General features: G+C 36.7%; 1 protein-coding gene across 10 annotated transcripts in view; it reads right to left on the bottom strand.

Moving 5' to 3' along the window:
• Nucleotides 1-15,338, bottom strand: part of STAU2 (staufen double-stranded RNA binding protein 2) — a 320,763-nt gene that overhangs the window by 108,624 nt on the left and 196,801 nt on the right. For 9 of the 10 annotated variants that reach the window (XM_046010474.1, XM_046010473.1, XM_046010467.1 and 6 more), the window contains one exon: nucleotides 1,090-1,203. The exons of the other annotated variant lie outside the window; for it this stretch is intronic. In XM_046010474.1, the coding sequence (XP_045866430.1) occupies nucleotides 1,090-1,203 (114 nt within the window). The remainder of the gene's footprint in view (nucleotides 1-1,089; nucleotides 1,204-15,338) is intronic. 10 annotated transcript variants of the gene reach the window in all.

Genomic DNA, 15,338 nt, shown 5'->3' with positions numbered 1-15,338 from the left:
CACTCAGGCAGCTGCATCTAACTTACGCTATGGTTAGTTGCTAAAACTCAGGCTTTCGGCCTAATTAGCTGCTTTTTCCTAAACCCCACAATACCTTGCCATCGATCAACAAAACATGATTGGAAACCCCACAGTGTCTGAAACATTATGAACTAGAGAGGTGTGCCCTTAAGAATGTCTTTTTTGAGTTGGACAATAAATCATGTGTTTGAGAAGATACACTACTATGATCTTTTATTCTTTTCATGCAAGGGTACTCCTCAGAGAGAAGGAAAAAAAGATTAGTCAGGCAGGACTATAAAAACTCTCAAATTTACTAAGAAATGGATATAAACGTGGGTGCCCACTGTTCTGTGTGTGAAGTTAATTTAGAAAGCACAGCTGGTTAGTCAAACGGTAAATTGTGTGCATGTGTATTTATTTTGACTCCAAACTAGAAACTCTATGACCCAGATCACTAGTTTCATCTAATCTGATTATTTTAGTTGAAAATATTTATTATCTTATAAGCAGGATGCATTTTTAAGCTGCTAACTAAACAAAGGAATTTTGTTATTATTAAACAATATACTTTTCAGATTTTTAGCCTTATTTTAGAAATAAAGCTTTAAAAGTAGAAACAACACTGGTGCATCATTTTAGTAATATCCCAAATTATGGGAGTAAATTGATGGTCCTGAAAGTTCAATTATTTTAAACATATTCTGTAATAGTCAACCCTCTTCAACAGAACTAAATGACTATAATACAGTGAGACTCCAGCGTTATCTAGTTTTGCTCACCCTGCTTCTTATACGTAATTATTAAAAATGAAGATAACTTGTAGGGCAATTATTTCTTCTGTATAAGAGAATTCTATATTTAAGTTAATAATGAACTACAAACTAGAAGTCTAAAATAATTTAACTCTCCTAAGATACCAGTTTCCCAACACAAAAATTGTGGATTTTTCAAAATTCTAGCACATGGTGCTAGTGGATAATATACTAGGGAAAGCAAAGCTGTATGTGTGCATGTAGCTTCCATTTTTATGGTCTCTGATTTCTCAGCTAGGCCATAACGCAGCAAAATGGCAGTGGCATATTATACCTGGTCATGGCTGGCTTCAATGGAGCTTCCAATAGCATGGAAAGTCATCTGCACAGGGGCTAATGTCAGACAGGTCACACACTCTTTGCCACTTTGTCTATCACAGTAGTGAACCTATAACAGAACACATGCAATCTGCTGAACACCACTTGTAAGAGGGAGCCAGATGCAACAGGTCCTGTCCAAAGGCTCTATATTTCCCCAAGAATTCAAATAATTTATGCAGAACACACTTCAAATATTTAAAACCTTATCAGGACCTTACAGTATTGGTGGAAAATCTATTAATTCCATTTTAAGTACTTTTGAAGTTTTGAAAGAGCTGAGGAAATGTTTTATAAAATGTTTTACACTATTACAGCCAGTAGAAAAATTCACAATTAAGTGCTATACCTGTCTTCGTAAGTCTAGCTTTTCGTAATGCATAATGCATAAAAGACTTGAGGGTAAGCCTAAGGCAAAGTTCACTTGATTTCAATGGAATTTTGTCAACCTGAATTTTCACTCATCTTTGACTCTATGTCTGTGTGACTGCAACTTAATTGGTAGTGACATTCTTCTATTTCTACATTACAGTCTCTATAAAACCACTATTAAATATATACAGCTATCACTACATCATGTTCTGCTTGACATTTTGACATTACAATCAAATAGAATTAAACTAAAATGATTTCTAATGTGCAGACCAAAATAAAGTTACCATATTATTTTTCTTTTAGTTAAATAAAACCAACCATTATTAAAACCACATGTAAGACATTCCATATCAGAAGTAGGGTAAATGGGGGTAAAGGGAAGTGTGAGTCCCTCTTCCCAGTGGGAAAATTTACATCCTCTCATTTATCTTCTTTCACAAAAGCTCTTTCACACAGCGCTTATTTTACTTCTAAGCTAACAAAGCAAAAACAGCATTGCTTTTGAGATAAATTAATGAAACAAGCCTATAGAATGGAATTCCTACTAATTATATTACAGAGAAAATTGGTCTATTAGTTATCACTTGGCTCAACTTGTTAAATGTGTACAGGTCTAGGATAAAAGCTTAGGTGAAAATTGTGAATTTGTGAGGAAGAAAATTAAAACATATATTAGTTCTCTGAAGCTTTATTCTGACTACTGTGTAATACCCTATATTATGTAATACACCTTTATTACAGAGTATGGTCCATGTATATTTTGTCATAGAAAATAGACATCTGATTGAAAATGACAACAATATGGATCTTAGTCTAATAGTTTAATAACTGAACTTTTTTAAGCCTGTAGGGTTAAGGTTTGCCATCAGTTTCCCTGAAGGTAGGGAAACTTCCTGGAATCTCTAAAAAGGAGTTTAGAGTTTAAATCGAGTAAATATACAAAGCTTATGTCCAAAGCACTTTACAGATTTTATTATAAAAATAGTTTTTCCAAGTTGACAACAGTTCTGAATCACCGTAGTATACCTCCTAAGCAAACTGAAAGGTCACTCAGTATGTGTGAGTTCAAGCGTGTAGAAGTGTTGTTTACTATGCATCAGCTACATATGATGGGGGAAAATGAAACTTATCACATAACAGGTTTATGCAAAAGCCAATAAATGGTGACACTAAAATAGCTACAGCTCACAGCTGTTTATGGTACCGTTAAAATATGATGTCGTATACAGTGCTATTATAAAACATGCTTTTTAAAATAAAACATAATCGCCCTTTGACATCGGTTGAAAGTCTGTAGGAAAGACATGCCACCTTCCTAAATATCCAAATTGACAGTGAATACACTTGTTAGCCAATTTATTGCAGTCCTATTCTTTCTTCCAGAGAAATGAAAATTATAAAGGACAGAAATACCACAAGACAATACCAGTAGAAAATATAAACTCCAAACTGCATTTGCATCCATGGCTTAGATATTATTCCTGAAAGAATTAACTTCCTCCTGGAAGCCTGAGATACCCTATGAAACACTGTGCCTCCCACAGACATTCAGCATCGGTGACCACATATAACTCATGCAGAACAGATGAATGTAAAGGTGTAAGTCTGTACACAGCCTCCAATAAAATGTCAGAGCATCCAGTGAATGTGACAGAGGCTACCAACTGTCCTCTAATATTCTTCCAGTTAATTCCTAGCTGGCTACATGAATGCTCAGAATAAAGTTCATATTTCCCAGGCTCCTTTGTAGCTAAGACACCATGTGACTGAGTAGAAGGTAAATGAAAGAACTCCATTAACAGCTTTCTGGAAACTTTAAAAAAAGAGATTTGAGTGTCTTCCTTTTGCTTCTTCTTGACTCATTTTGTCAGCCCATTGCTTGGGATATTAGCATCTTTGGCCAAAGGACAAGGCCTGAAACCTATACCATGGCAGGGTGGTGAGCAGGCAGGAACCTGGGTCCCTGAAGAGTCCATGAAACAGAAGGGGAGGGAATTATCTTGATTGTCACCCTTAGGAGAAATATAACATTTTCAATGAGTGGGGTAGCTCTAAGAAAAAATTTAATACAGAGTGGGAGTACTTATATTCTGTCCCCTAGCAGAAACCATAGGCTTCCTTTGAAAACAAATGTTGACAGAAATTAGTATGTGCCCCTAGCAGTTTGGAAACATAGGAAAATAAAGAGAATACGTTTGGAGATAGCTGAGAGCTTGCTGATGGAGTCTAGGCACACAGTGTGCCTGAAAACAAAATGAAAATAAGGATGAAGGGAGATATGCTCACCCTACATATTCAAGGCCCTTGGCGCCATGAGCCCTTGGCCCATGAGCCAAAGAGAAGCTCAACAGAAGACAAAGGGATACTCAGGCCAAACAAAGAGACACCTACCAACAGACAGGGTCAGAGGCAAGGACCACTGGCAAAGTCCAAAGGAAATATGGCTGTGCTTCAGGGATAGAGGAAACTGGAAGAAACTAAACGCTGTCTAAAGAAAATTATGAATGTCATCTACATGGAAATCAGAGTGGATGAAACCAGGTTACGGCATCATCTCCCCCTATATTGGCCCCCTTCCAGGCCTCCCAACACCAGTGCAGTAAGGCCACAAAATGAAACAGATGGGAGTATGATGAAGAGGTCTCAAAAGCCCCCACCCCAACATCTATATTCAAAGACACTGGAATGAGAGGAAGGGAAAAAGAAATCAGTGTACACCCTCCCTCCTCCAAGTGTCTTAAGCCAAACTGACTGACTTGCAATGGCTGGGATCAGAATTTGGCATTTTACTATGAACTAGACTCAATTTTTAAAGAGCTTCCCTATGACCCTACAATTGCACTACTGGGTATTTACCCCAAAGATACAGATGTAGTGAAAAGAAGGGCTGTCTCTATCCCAATGTTCATAGCAGCAATGGCCATGGTCGCCAAACTGTGGAAAGAACCAAGATGCCCTTCAACGGGCGAATGGATAAGGAAGATGTGGTCCACATACACTATGTATTATGCCTCCATCAGAAAGGATGAATACCCAACTTTTGTATCAACATGGACGGGACTGGAAGAGATTATGCTGAGTGAAATAAGTCAGAGTCAATTATCATATGGTTTCACTTATTTGTGAAGCATAAGAAATAACACAGAGGACATGGGGAGATGGAGAGGAGAAGGGAGTTGAGAGAAATTGGAGGGGAAGACGAACCATGGAGACTATAGACTCTGAAAAACAATCTGAGGATTTTGAAGGAGGGGGGTTGGGAGGTTGGGTGAGCCTGGTGGTGGGTATTATGGAGGGCACGTATTGCATGGAGCACTGGGTGGTGTGGTGTGTAAACAATGAATTCTGTTACACTGAGAAGAAATTAAATTTTTAAAAAAGCTAAACATAACTAGACATCAAAAAGGAACATGAATGGGAAATCTGACAGAGTATGGAGTAAAGTGGTGACTGGAAAAATATAAAATCATTCCATGTTTATACCTCCACTGCACTGAGGCTGCCCAATAAAGCAGATAAAATTATGTGAAAAATACAGGAAATTACCGATTGAGGACAATTCCAAATTAAACAAAAAGTAATAATCTACAGATAAGAACCCTTAAGAGATAGTCATACTTCACACATCACTCCATCAGCCACTTGTAAAAACAAGTTTGATACGGCTCTGTTCAGTTTCATATTTTCTTCTTGGACATAACAACATTAGAGTTCATAAAATTATGTATGTCAAAAAAATGATAATGTGCAAGTGACATTCTGAAATTCATCCTTCTACACAGAAAAACACTTCCTGTGATTCAAAGCATCAGCAGAAGCCAGAATTCTTAGGACTACTAGCTTGAAATAATTAGGGTAATAAAATCCCACTTCCTCTTCAGAACTGACAGAGCAACATTTTCTGTTGCAACAGAGCAGTGTGTTTCTACAAATGTGGCCCTAACAATTCCAATATGCGGTGTCAGAGGACCTAGATTTTGATTAGAGAAAACTGAATAAAGATAATTTTAGAAGATTAAAAAAGTCATCTTCTATGTGTACTTTAAGATTTATTGTCTATAAATCACATCATTTTGCCATCTTTGGTACTCTAAAATGTTAGCAATTGATCTTGATTTTTATAATGTTATAGCACTTGTTTTGGTTTATAACACTATCAAATACTATAAATTGACATTTTGTTTCTTTTTTATGGATTTACAAAAATTATTTCATTAGAAGATAGGCGGAAAATTTCAATATCTGTAAATTAAACAATGTGGCTATCTTTGAAATGTACAAATCTATAATAGTTTTTATTTTAAAGTAAGTTTTCTCGTTTTGACTTGTAATCACATAAACCCAGATGAGATGCTATAATTGTCCATTCTAATACTGATTTTGCCAGTCTAGAGATTTCTTTTTCCTGAAGAGGAGACACACATCACTTCAACCATTCATATAACTTAAGAAATAAAGAAAAATACTATAAGCCTTAGAAAAATTTACATTAAAAGCTAGGTATGTAAATTTTTTCATGCCATTTTGAAAATATGAGAGGGTATCCAAGTGAAAATGTCAATTCCCTACCTCCTACCTCCAAAATAAGTTCCATCAAACAATTTCCTGCAGGGCTGAAATTCCTTGATGTTGCAGGACTACTAAATATTTTACTAATCTCAGCGGGAAACTGGTTAACTGCTTGCTGTCAGATGTTTTTAATGGTCACTCCCTGTGGGACAAAAGTGAGGAGGGTGTGAAAAAGACCCATGTTTAAAGAAAGTTGCTCTTTAGATCACTAAGGAAAGATAAATGCCTGTGCATTCATATGTGATACCTAGCATAATCACTGTAGCAAGAAAACATGTTTGACTAGTGCATCTCAGGTTCATGAACCGTGGGGTCTACTGCAAAGAAGCAGGCAGAGATCCCCTTCTAGCTACTGCTTAGAAGCTCTGCACAGAGAAGAAAAGGCAGCAAGGAGCTTAAGAGTGACAGGTGTAACACTGGAACTAAGAATAAGCATGCCAAAAACATGCTTGACTTTAGCAGTCTGCAGTATGGATGACCTGTATCTTTATTAACACACAAAATAGCATTCTCTTGGCAAAATGTGAAACATTATTATTTGATAAATATTGCCCTAATAAATAGCTTAAATTTGTATTAAACATTCTTAACTGCTTGATGACATGTAAATCATCTTACTTATTTGGGTCAACTGCGGTCAACAGTAAAAAGCTACATTATGATCGTTCTATATTCAATTAATGAATTAATTTATATGTAATAAAGTCCATAAAGCACTTAGAACAATGTCTGACTCATGGTTAGCATTAAACTATATATATTAGATATTCTTATTACTATTATAACACATCATAATATAATAAAAGACATGACAAGATATATAATTATTAACAGTAATACTACATTAGGATAATGTCTGTCACTGACTTTCTCTAAAGTTTTTCCCCAATCCTTTTCATAACTAAAATCAACTCCTTTGTAACTAAAATGTAAACATATATTTAACATGTTCAGTCTTGTACCTGCATTTTAGCTGTTGGAGTAATCTGTTTCGTTCTGTATGTGATATGCTTGTCACATTAATGGCTCTAAAGGGGTAAGTGAATGAAGGAAATCACATTATAAAAACTGAGACTCAGCTTATAATTATCTTTTCTCTCAGAAATTCTATGCTTGGGATAAGCTTTGAAAATTACATGCCTGTACTTGGTATAAAATTTGGCAGAGATGTGTAGATTTATGTCTAGCGTAAGTCACAGATTAAAAATTGCACAGCAGGGGCGCCTGGGTGGCACAGCGGGTTAAAGCCTCTGCCTTCAGCTCAGGTCATGATCCCAGAGTCCTGGGATCGAGCCCCGCATCAGGCTCTCTGCTTAGCGGGGAACCTGCTTCCTCCTCTCTCTCTCTGCCTGCCTCTCTGCCTACTTGTAATCTCTATCTGTCAAATAAATAAATCTTTAAAAAAAAAAAAATTGCACAGCAAATGCAACAACAGATGTGTTATCAATATTGTCAAGGGAGATAATTGCACTCTTACTTTAAGGGATGAGAATGTATGACAAAAATCCCAAATCTTTTTTCTTCGCTTTTCAGTTTCTACTCACTATGCTAGTGGAAGTCTAAGGAAGAAGTCAATTACTTAGAAAGTAAATCATACACACACATATATAGTTATTTTAGTTTGACATCTCCATCGGAAAAAAAAAAAAAAGCACTAGGTGATTTTTAACAGTCAATTTCACAGCTACCAGAAAAGAATCTTCTGTCTTTTGTAATGTGCACTCATGCTTTGACATTCCCACATATAACCATTTACGTATTTATAACAAGACATGTTAAAATCTATAGGGCTTAAAACAAAATAGCTAAAATAGCTTTTTTTTTAATTTAATTTTATTTGATAGAGAGAGAGAGGTCACAAGTAGGCAGAGAGGCAGGCAGAGAGAGAGGGAGAAACAGCAGGCTCCCCACCGAGCAGAGAACCCGATGTGGGGCTCGATCCCAGGACCCTGAGATCATGACCTGAGCCGAAGGCAGAGGCTTAAACCACTGAGCCACCCAGGCGCCCCAAACAAAATAGCTTTTTAACAAGAAAATTTTTTTCCAAGGTCAAAGGAAAATTACAGTTCATTTAGGCAGTTAGTACACCACCAAAGTTAACCTAACACAATCTCCTCCCAATAGGGCCAACCAACTAATTTTCATGTATTAGAATTCTACTGTATTGTATTGAATATCAGTTTAAAGACAAGACCTTATAAATCTTTTCATTATATACCAGTTTAATTTATAACAGCATTTAGTTATTTTTTTATAAGAAATATTGGAATGTGTTGCTTTCTACTCAGGAATTACAGATTTTAGAAACATACTATATTTGTTTTCAAATATAATTACATTCATGATGCAAAGACCATTGTGACTTCTACTTTCAGACAAGATGAAACAGATCTACATTTCTCTATTCTTCCTGCTAAGTACAAGTAAAAGCTTGGGATATTATATATAAGACAAACGTAAGAGGATTCAGAAAGCAGGAAACAAGGAGGAAGAATCCAAACTAGGGATTTCAAGACCCAAGAAACAACAGAATGGTGAATCTCTGTTTTTTCTTTGCCTCATGTATCCTGGACTGTATGCCAGAGAAGCTGGCAACATGGAAATGACAATGGATATAGATAACAATAATAATAATAACAATAGGGGCACCTGGGTGGCTCAGTGGGTTAAGCCTTTGCCTTAGGCTCAAGTCATGATTCCATCGTGGGATCGAGCCCCGCTTCCTGCTCTCTGCTCAGTGGGGAGCCTGCTTCCTCCTCTCTCTCTGCCTGCCTCTCTGTCTACTTGAGATCTCTGTCTGTCAAATAAATAAATAAAATCTTTTTTAAAAAATAACAATAAGAGCCATAATAAAACCCCAAGAAAATCTGCTTGCTCTATGCAAAGGGTACGAAAAAGAATAAATTAGCAAGACAAAAACATTTAGATGATAACTGCCCTATTCCAACCAAACACCACGGAAAATATGGCAGACCCACCCCCACTCCCATCAGCAAGGACCAACTGCAGAGCTTAGACTTCTACTCTTGCCAGATTAATGAGGTGACCCAATTCCCCACCTAGGGTGGTGATAGAGAAGGCTGAAGGGGAGTCATAACTTTTACCCCTGCTGGATTCCTAGGCTTTTGTCTCACTCTAGTGATATTGAGGCATGCTGTATCCTCTCACTGGGGTGGTCTCAGAAGTGGCATAGTGGAGTATCAGGACTTTCACCACTTTGTTATAACATGTTATAACATGCCCCCTCTTCCCACCAGGGTGTCAACAGAACTCAGTGGAGAAAGTGAACTTCTACCCATAACAAGTAACAAGGCGGCACTCCAAGATCCCTAGCTGGTACAACAGGGGACTTAAAAAACAGAAGGCATACTTAAGACGCAGAGATTTATTATGCCTGAAACATCTAGGATTCAACAGAAAATCATTCATTACACCAAGAACCAGGATAATCTCAACTTGAAGAGAAAAGGCAATCATGAGATGCCAACACCAAGATGACACAGACATTAGATTCATCTGACAAGTGTTTCAAAGAAGCCATTATAAAAATGCTTTTAAAAGCAATTACAGGGGTGCCTGGTTAAGTCAGTTAAGCGTCTGCCTTGGGCTCGGGTCGTGATCTCAGGGTCCTGGGATCAAGCCCCATGTTGGGCTCCGTGCTCAGCAGAAAGTCTGATTCTCCCTCTCTCTCTGACCCTCCTCCCTGCTTATTCATTCTTTCTCTCTCTCTCTCCAAAAAAAAAAAAAAAAAAAAAAAGGAACAAAAGCAATTATACACACACTTGAAACAAATGAAAAAATGTAGTCTCACCAAAGAAACAGAAGGCATAAGAACCAAATAGAAACTTTATAGCTGAAAAATAAAATAACCAAAATTAAAAACTAAGTAGAGAAAACAAAAAAGATTTAGTAAATTTGTAGATAGAAACATAGAAAATCCCCAACCTGGACAACAGAGAGAAAACAGATGGAGAAAAGTGAAGAGACACAGATAATTCCAGGATCATAATGAAGGATCTAATATTTGTGTCATCAGAATCCCAGGAGAAGAGACAGTGACTGGGGCTAAAAAGAATCTGAAGAAATATTGGCTAAAATGTACTAAATTCTGGTAAAAGATACAAGCCTACAGTTTCAGAAGCAGGGCAAATCCCAAACAGAATAAACATAAAGACACAACATAATCAAACTTCTGAAAATTACAGACAAAGAATAAACTTAGAAGCAAGCAGGAAGAGAGAAACAACTCCTGACTTACAGAGATGGAACATTCTGAAAGCAGTGTCTCAGCAGAAACCACGGAGCCAATAAGGAACTGGCACATTTTTAGAGCACTGAATGAACTGTGAAGCCAGAATTTTCTTAATATCCTTAAGGATATCAAAAATATCCTTAAGGGGGTGCCTGGGTGGCTCAGTGGGTTAAAGCCTCTGCCTTCGGCTCAGGTCGTGATCCCAGGGTCCTGGAATCGAGCCCCACATCGGGCTCTCTGCTCAGCAGGGAGACTGCTTCCTCCTCTCTCTCTGCCTGCCTCTCTGCCTACTTGTGATCTCTGTCTGTCAAATAATAAATTAAAAAAAAAAAATTAAAAAAAAAAAGGAAAAAAATATCCTTAAGGAATGAAGGGGAACCCAAAACAATCTCAAATGAATGGAAATCGAATATAAGTTGCCAACCTACCTACTCCAAAAGAATGGCTAACATAAGGTCTTGAAACGGAAAGGAAATGATAAAAGCAGGGATCTTGAACTCCATTGGGAAGAAAGAAAAAACACAGAAAGGAGTAAAAACAGTGGTGAATATACAGTACACTTTCCTTCTCTTCTTGACTTTTCTGAATATGTTGGGCATTAGAAACAAAACTGTAACACCAACTAATATAGTACTTAATGTATGTAAAGGAGATATTAAGATAATTATATTACAAACACAGAAGCATTTAGGGGACTAAGAATGGTATAGCATCAATTCTGTGATATTCTTACCAAAAATGTACAACCTCAATCAATATATCATGAGAAAATATTAGAAAAACCCAAATTCAAGAATATTCTACAAAATAAGTAATCCTATTATTCAAAAATATTAAGATCAGGGGCGCCTGGGTGGCTCAGTGGGTTAAAGCCTCTGCTCGGCGGGGAGCCTGCTTCCTCCTCCCTTTCTCTCTCTCTCTCTCTGCCTGCCTTTCTGCCTACTTGAGATCTCTGTCTGTCAAATAAATAAATAAAATCTTTAAAAAAAAATTAAGATCATGAAAGACTAAAGAACTATTACTTGATTGGAAGAGATTTAAGAGACATCACAACTAAATGCACTGTGGGATCCTAGACTGGACCCTGGGCCAGAAAGAAGACATTAGTAGGAAACACTGGAAAATTTTGAATAAGATTACATCATCATTAATTTCCTGGTGCTGACAATGATACCATGGTTGTATAATTGTTAGCATTAAGCTCTTTCTACCTTTCTTTAAATTTAAAATTATTTTTTAAAGGCCATTATAAAAGTAAACCTTTAGTGCTTCAGAATAAAGGAGATTTGAGAGAGGTCACGTGCCCATTAGAGTAGATACCAGTTTTTCTGCGCATATCAGGGTTTATATTAAAAGAATCTTCAAGCACAAGAAAAGAGAATCAGTGGAGATTAAATTTTCTTTTCATTAGAAAAATAAAGTCACTGTGCAGTGTGGTCCTTTCTACTTCTGATATGGGAAGGAAAAAGGATGCAGGAAAAAAAAGTTTCTGGCATAAAAGCCTGAAAAATTATAATATCCAAAGCATCATGACAAAGAGAAGTTAAGGTTCCTCCTTAAGTTAGAGATTTTGAGAGAAAAAAAAAATATAATAGAGGCCTACTCATGGGAATTCTAGCAATGGGGATGAAGAAACTTGAACCAAGAGATAACAATAAATGCTATCTGATTTCCAAAAGTTAAGAAGTAAGTTGCTGCTCAGGCTGCAGGAGCAAACACCATCTATGACAGATTATTTCTCAGCTATTTTTATTCTAGGACAATATTACTACCTGAACTTTCTCCTCTATCATTAATGTCATTACAAAAATTTCCACTGAAATTACTTCTGATAGGGAGCAGGAACCAATAAATTATTAGGTTCTTCTTTTCAGCAGTTGACAAAAAAGGTGACAGAGAACCAGAAGAGACTGCTCTCATAAAAGCCAAGGGAATAGAAAGTTTAAGATGAGAGACAAAGTTTGGAGTTTGAGTCCAGCCAGATTAACTGCTTCAGAAAACAAAATTTGAAACTATGCAGAGGGATGTAATAGAATCTAGTCTCTATACTGTATCACTGACAATAGTCAGGATTCAATCCAAAATTGCTTGACCTGGAATACACAGGAAAAGGTGACTCATACTCCAGTGAAAAGGCACTCAATAGAGACCAAATTCAATATACCTGATGTTGAAATGAGCACAAAAGGTGTTTAAAGCACCTATTTTAACTCTTCTTATAGGAAATCTCAGCAGAGAAACCAAAACTTCAAAAAGAACCATATGGAAATTCGAGAAATGAAAATACAATATCCAAAGTTTAAAAAAATTCACTGAAGAAGACACACAGTTAACTTATAGATCAATTAAGAAATATAATTTAAAGTTCAGAGAAAAAAAATTTTTATGAATAAAGAATCAGGAATCTGTGGACAATATTTAAAAAACATATATATACAGAGTTTCAAAAGAAGAGCAGAGAAAGGGTGCAAAATATTTACTCAAAGAAAATATGGCCTCAAACTTCCCAAATTAGATGAAAGCAATAAGTATACAGTAAATTCAACAATGGCTCCAAAATTCCTAACCTCTATACTTTTGATTGTGACCTTATTTGGAAATAGGCTCTTCACAGAAGAAATTGAGTATGTCAAGATCATGCTGGTAGGGAGATAATATTTGCAACACAGACATTATATAAAAAGGACTCTTATAGTGCCATAAGAAGACCCCAGTTAGAAACTTAACAAAGACATGGACATTTCACAAAGACCTATAATTGGCCAATAAGCACATAAGAAGAAGATCATATGGGTCATTAATGAAATACAAATTAAAATATAAATGTGATACCACTGTACTCTTATTTGAGTAAGATTGATCATATCATAGTATGGAACTCGCATACATGTTAGTAAGAATGTAATACGTTACATTATGCATATTGAAAAAAATCTGATAGTTTCTTATAACTTTGTACGTACACTTACCATGTGACCCAGCAAATTTACTCCAGGGCATTTTTCTAAGGGAATTAGAAAGATGTCTGCATAAAATCTTATACATGACTATTCATAAACAGCTTTATTCATAATAGCACCAAACTGAAAACAACTCAAATGTCCATCAACAGGTAAAGAGAAACAACTTGTGGTATACATCCCTATAGTGGACTAGTACTTAATGAAAAACAACAAAAACCAAACAAACAAAACAAACAAACCAAAAAACCCTCTAATATATTCAATATGGAAGAATCTCAAAAACATTATAGCGAGTGAAAGAAGCCAGATGCAAGGCTGTGCATACTGTATGGCTCCATTTTTATGAAATTTGTGAACAGGCAAAGCTAATCTTTAGTGACAAGAGGATATCCTGGTTATCTGGACCCATGGGGAGGAGGGGAAAACAAGATGCAAAGAGGGACCAGGAAAACTTTTACAGTAATAGTAATATTGTCTTGATTGTGGTAGCAGTCACATGGTTGCATATATTTTTCAAAACTTTAATATAAAATGGTTGTGTCTAATTGTACATAATTATAGCTCAATAAGGCTGTTTAAAATATTAAAAAGGTATAGCTATCTTTGACACAACAGTTGGAGACATGAAGTCTCTTGCATATACTTCTCATAAATAATCATAACTAATCTCACAATTAATTTCCTAGCAACTATTACCTTTGGATATTAACACCATTTGAATTTATCATATGTGTTTGGATGTCCCCTGTCTCCACATCTCACCCCCACACACCCATTTTTATGTTAGCTCCATGAGAGCAGAAAGCTTGACTGTCACTTATGTTATATCCTCGGGGCCAAGAAGTATGCCTGGCCTATGGCAAATGCTCAATATATTTCAGTTGAATTAATGGATAAATGAACTCTTTACATTGTTAATATTCATCGGGAATCTCTCCTAGGCTACTCATTTTCCCTGGTCAAACTTAACTACTTCTTTTTTAAGATTTTGTTTATTTATTTGAGAGAGAGAGAGAGAGAAAGCAGCACCAGGGGTAGGGGCAGAGGGAGAAGTAGACTCCCCGCTGAGCCGGGAACCTGACGTGGGGCTGGATCCCAGGACCCTGAGATCGTGACCTGAGCCGAAGGCAGATGCTTCACAGACTGAGTCACCCAGGTGCCCCATAAACTTAACTACTTCTATGGCTTCGATTCCATCTGTATAAAGATGACTGTCCAAACTGTGTGTCCTATCCTTTCTTGCTGATCACTAGAAGCATTAAGAACTACCTCTTGCACAACTTTATTCAGGCAATGCAAATTTCACGTGTTTAAAACGGAACCCATTAACTTCCTTTAAGTTCTCTCATCTCATCAATACTAAACATAAAACCTTGCCTAAAATATATCACATTCATATTATCTTACTTTATTTCACTCTCAAATTCTTGAAAAAATAGTCTATGTATTCTCAGATACTCTCTACTTACTCTTCAACATATGTGAATCTTGCTTCCATCTGGAACAGGCTAGTGAAAGCGTACCCATAAAAACCAGCACAAGAAGCAGAGAGAGTCAAGTATCATATGGTCTCACTTATTTGTGGAGCATAACAAATAACATGGAGGACATGGGGAGATGGAGAGGAGAGGGAGTTGAAGGAAACTGGAAGGGGAGATGAACCATGAGAGACTATGGACTCTGAAAAACAACCACAGGGTTTTGAAGGGGCGGGGGGGGGGGGGGGGGTGGGAGGTTGAGGAACCAGGTGGTGGGTAATAGGGAGGGCATGTACTGCATGGAGCACTGGGTGTGATGCCAAAACAATGAACACTGTTATGCTGTAAATAAACAAATAAATGGAAAAAAAAAAAAAAAACAGCACAAGAGGTCATTTAATTCTCTCAGCTGTAAGCTTAGACCAGTGCACCTTAGCCCCATTCCTCTACACTCACCAGCTCTGCCCTAATCCAATCTTCGTTATTTCTCTACTGGATTCATTAAAAACCACTCTAATTAGTCTTTTTTGCTACCAGTCTTGTTTCTTTTTTGTCTAATTCATGCTCT

Source organism: Meles meles, chromosome 1 (genome assembly GCF_922984935.1).
Source record: "Meles meles chromosome 1, mMelMel3.1 paternal haplotype, whole genome shotgun sequence".
NCBI classification, from domain to species: Eukaryota; Metazoa; Chordata; class Mammalia; order Carnivora; family Mustelidae; genus Meles; species Meles meles.
Note: the sequence above shows the minus strand (reverse complement) of the source record. Positions and strands in the feature narration are given on the sequence as shown.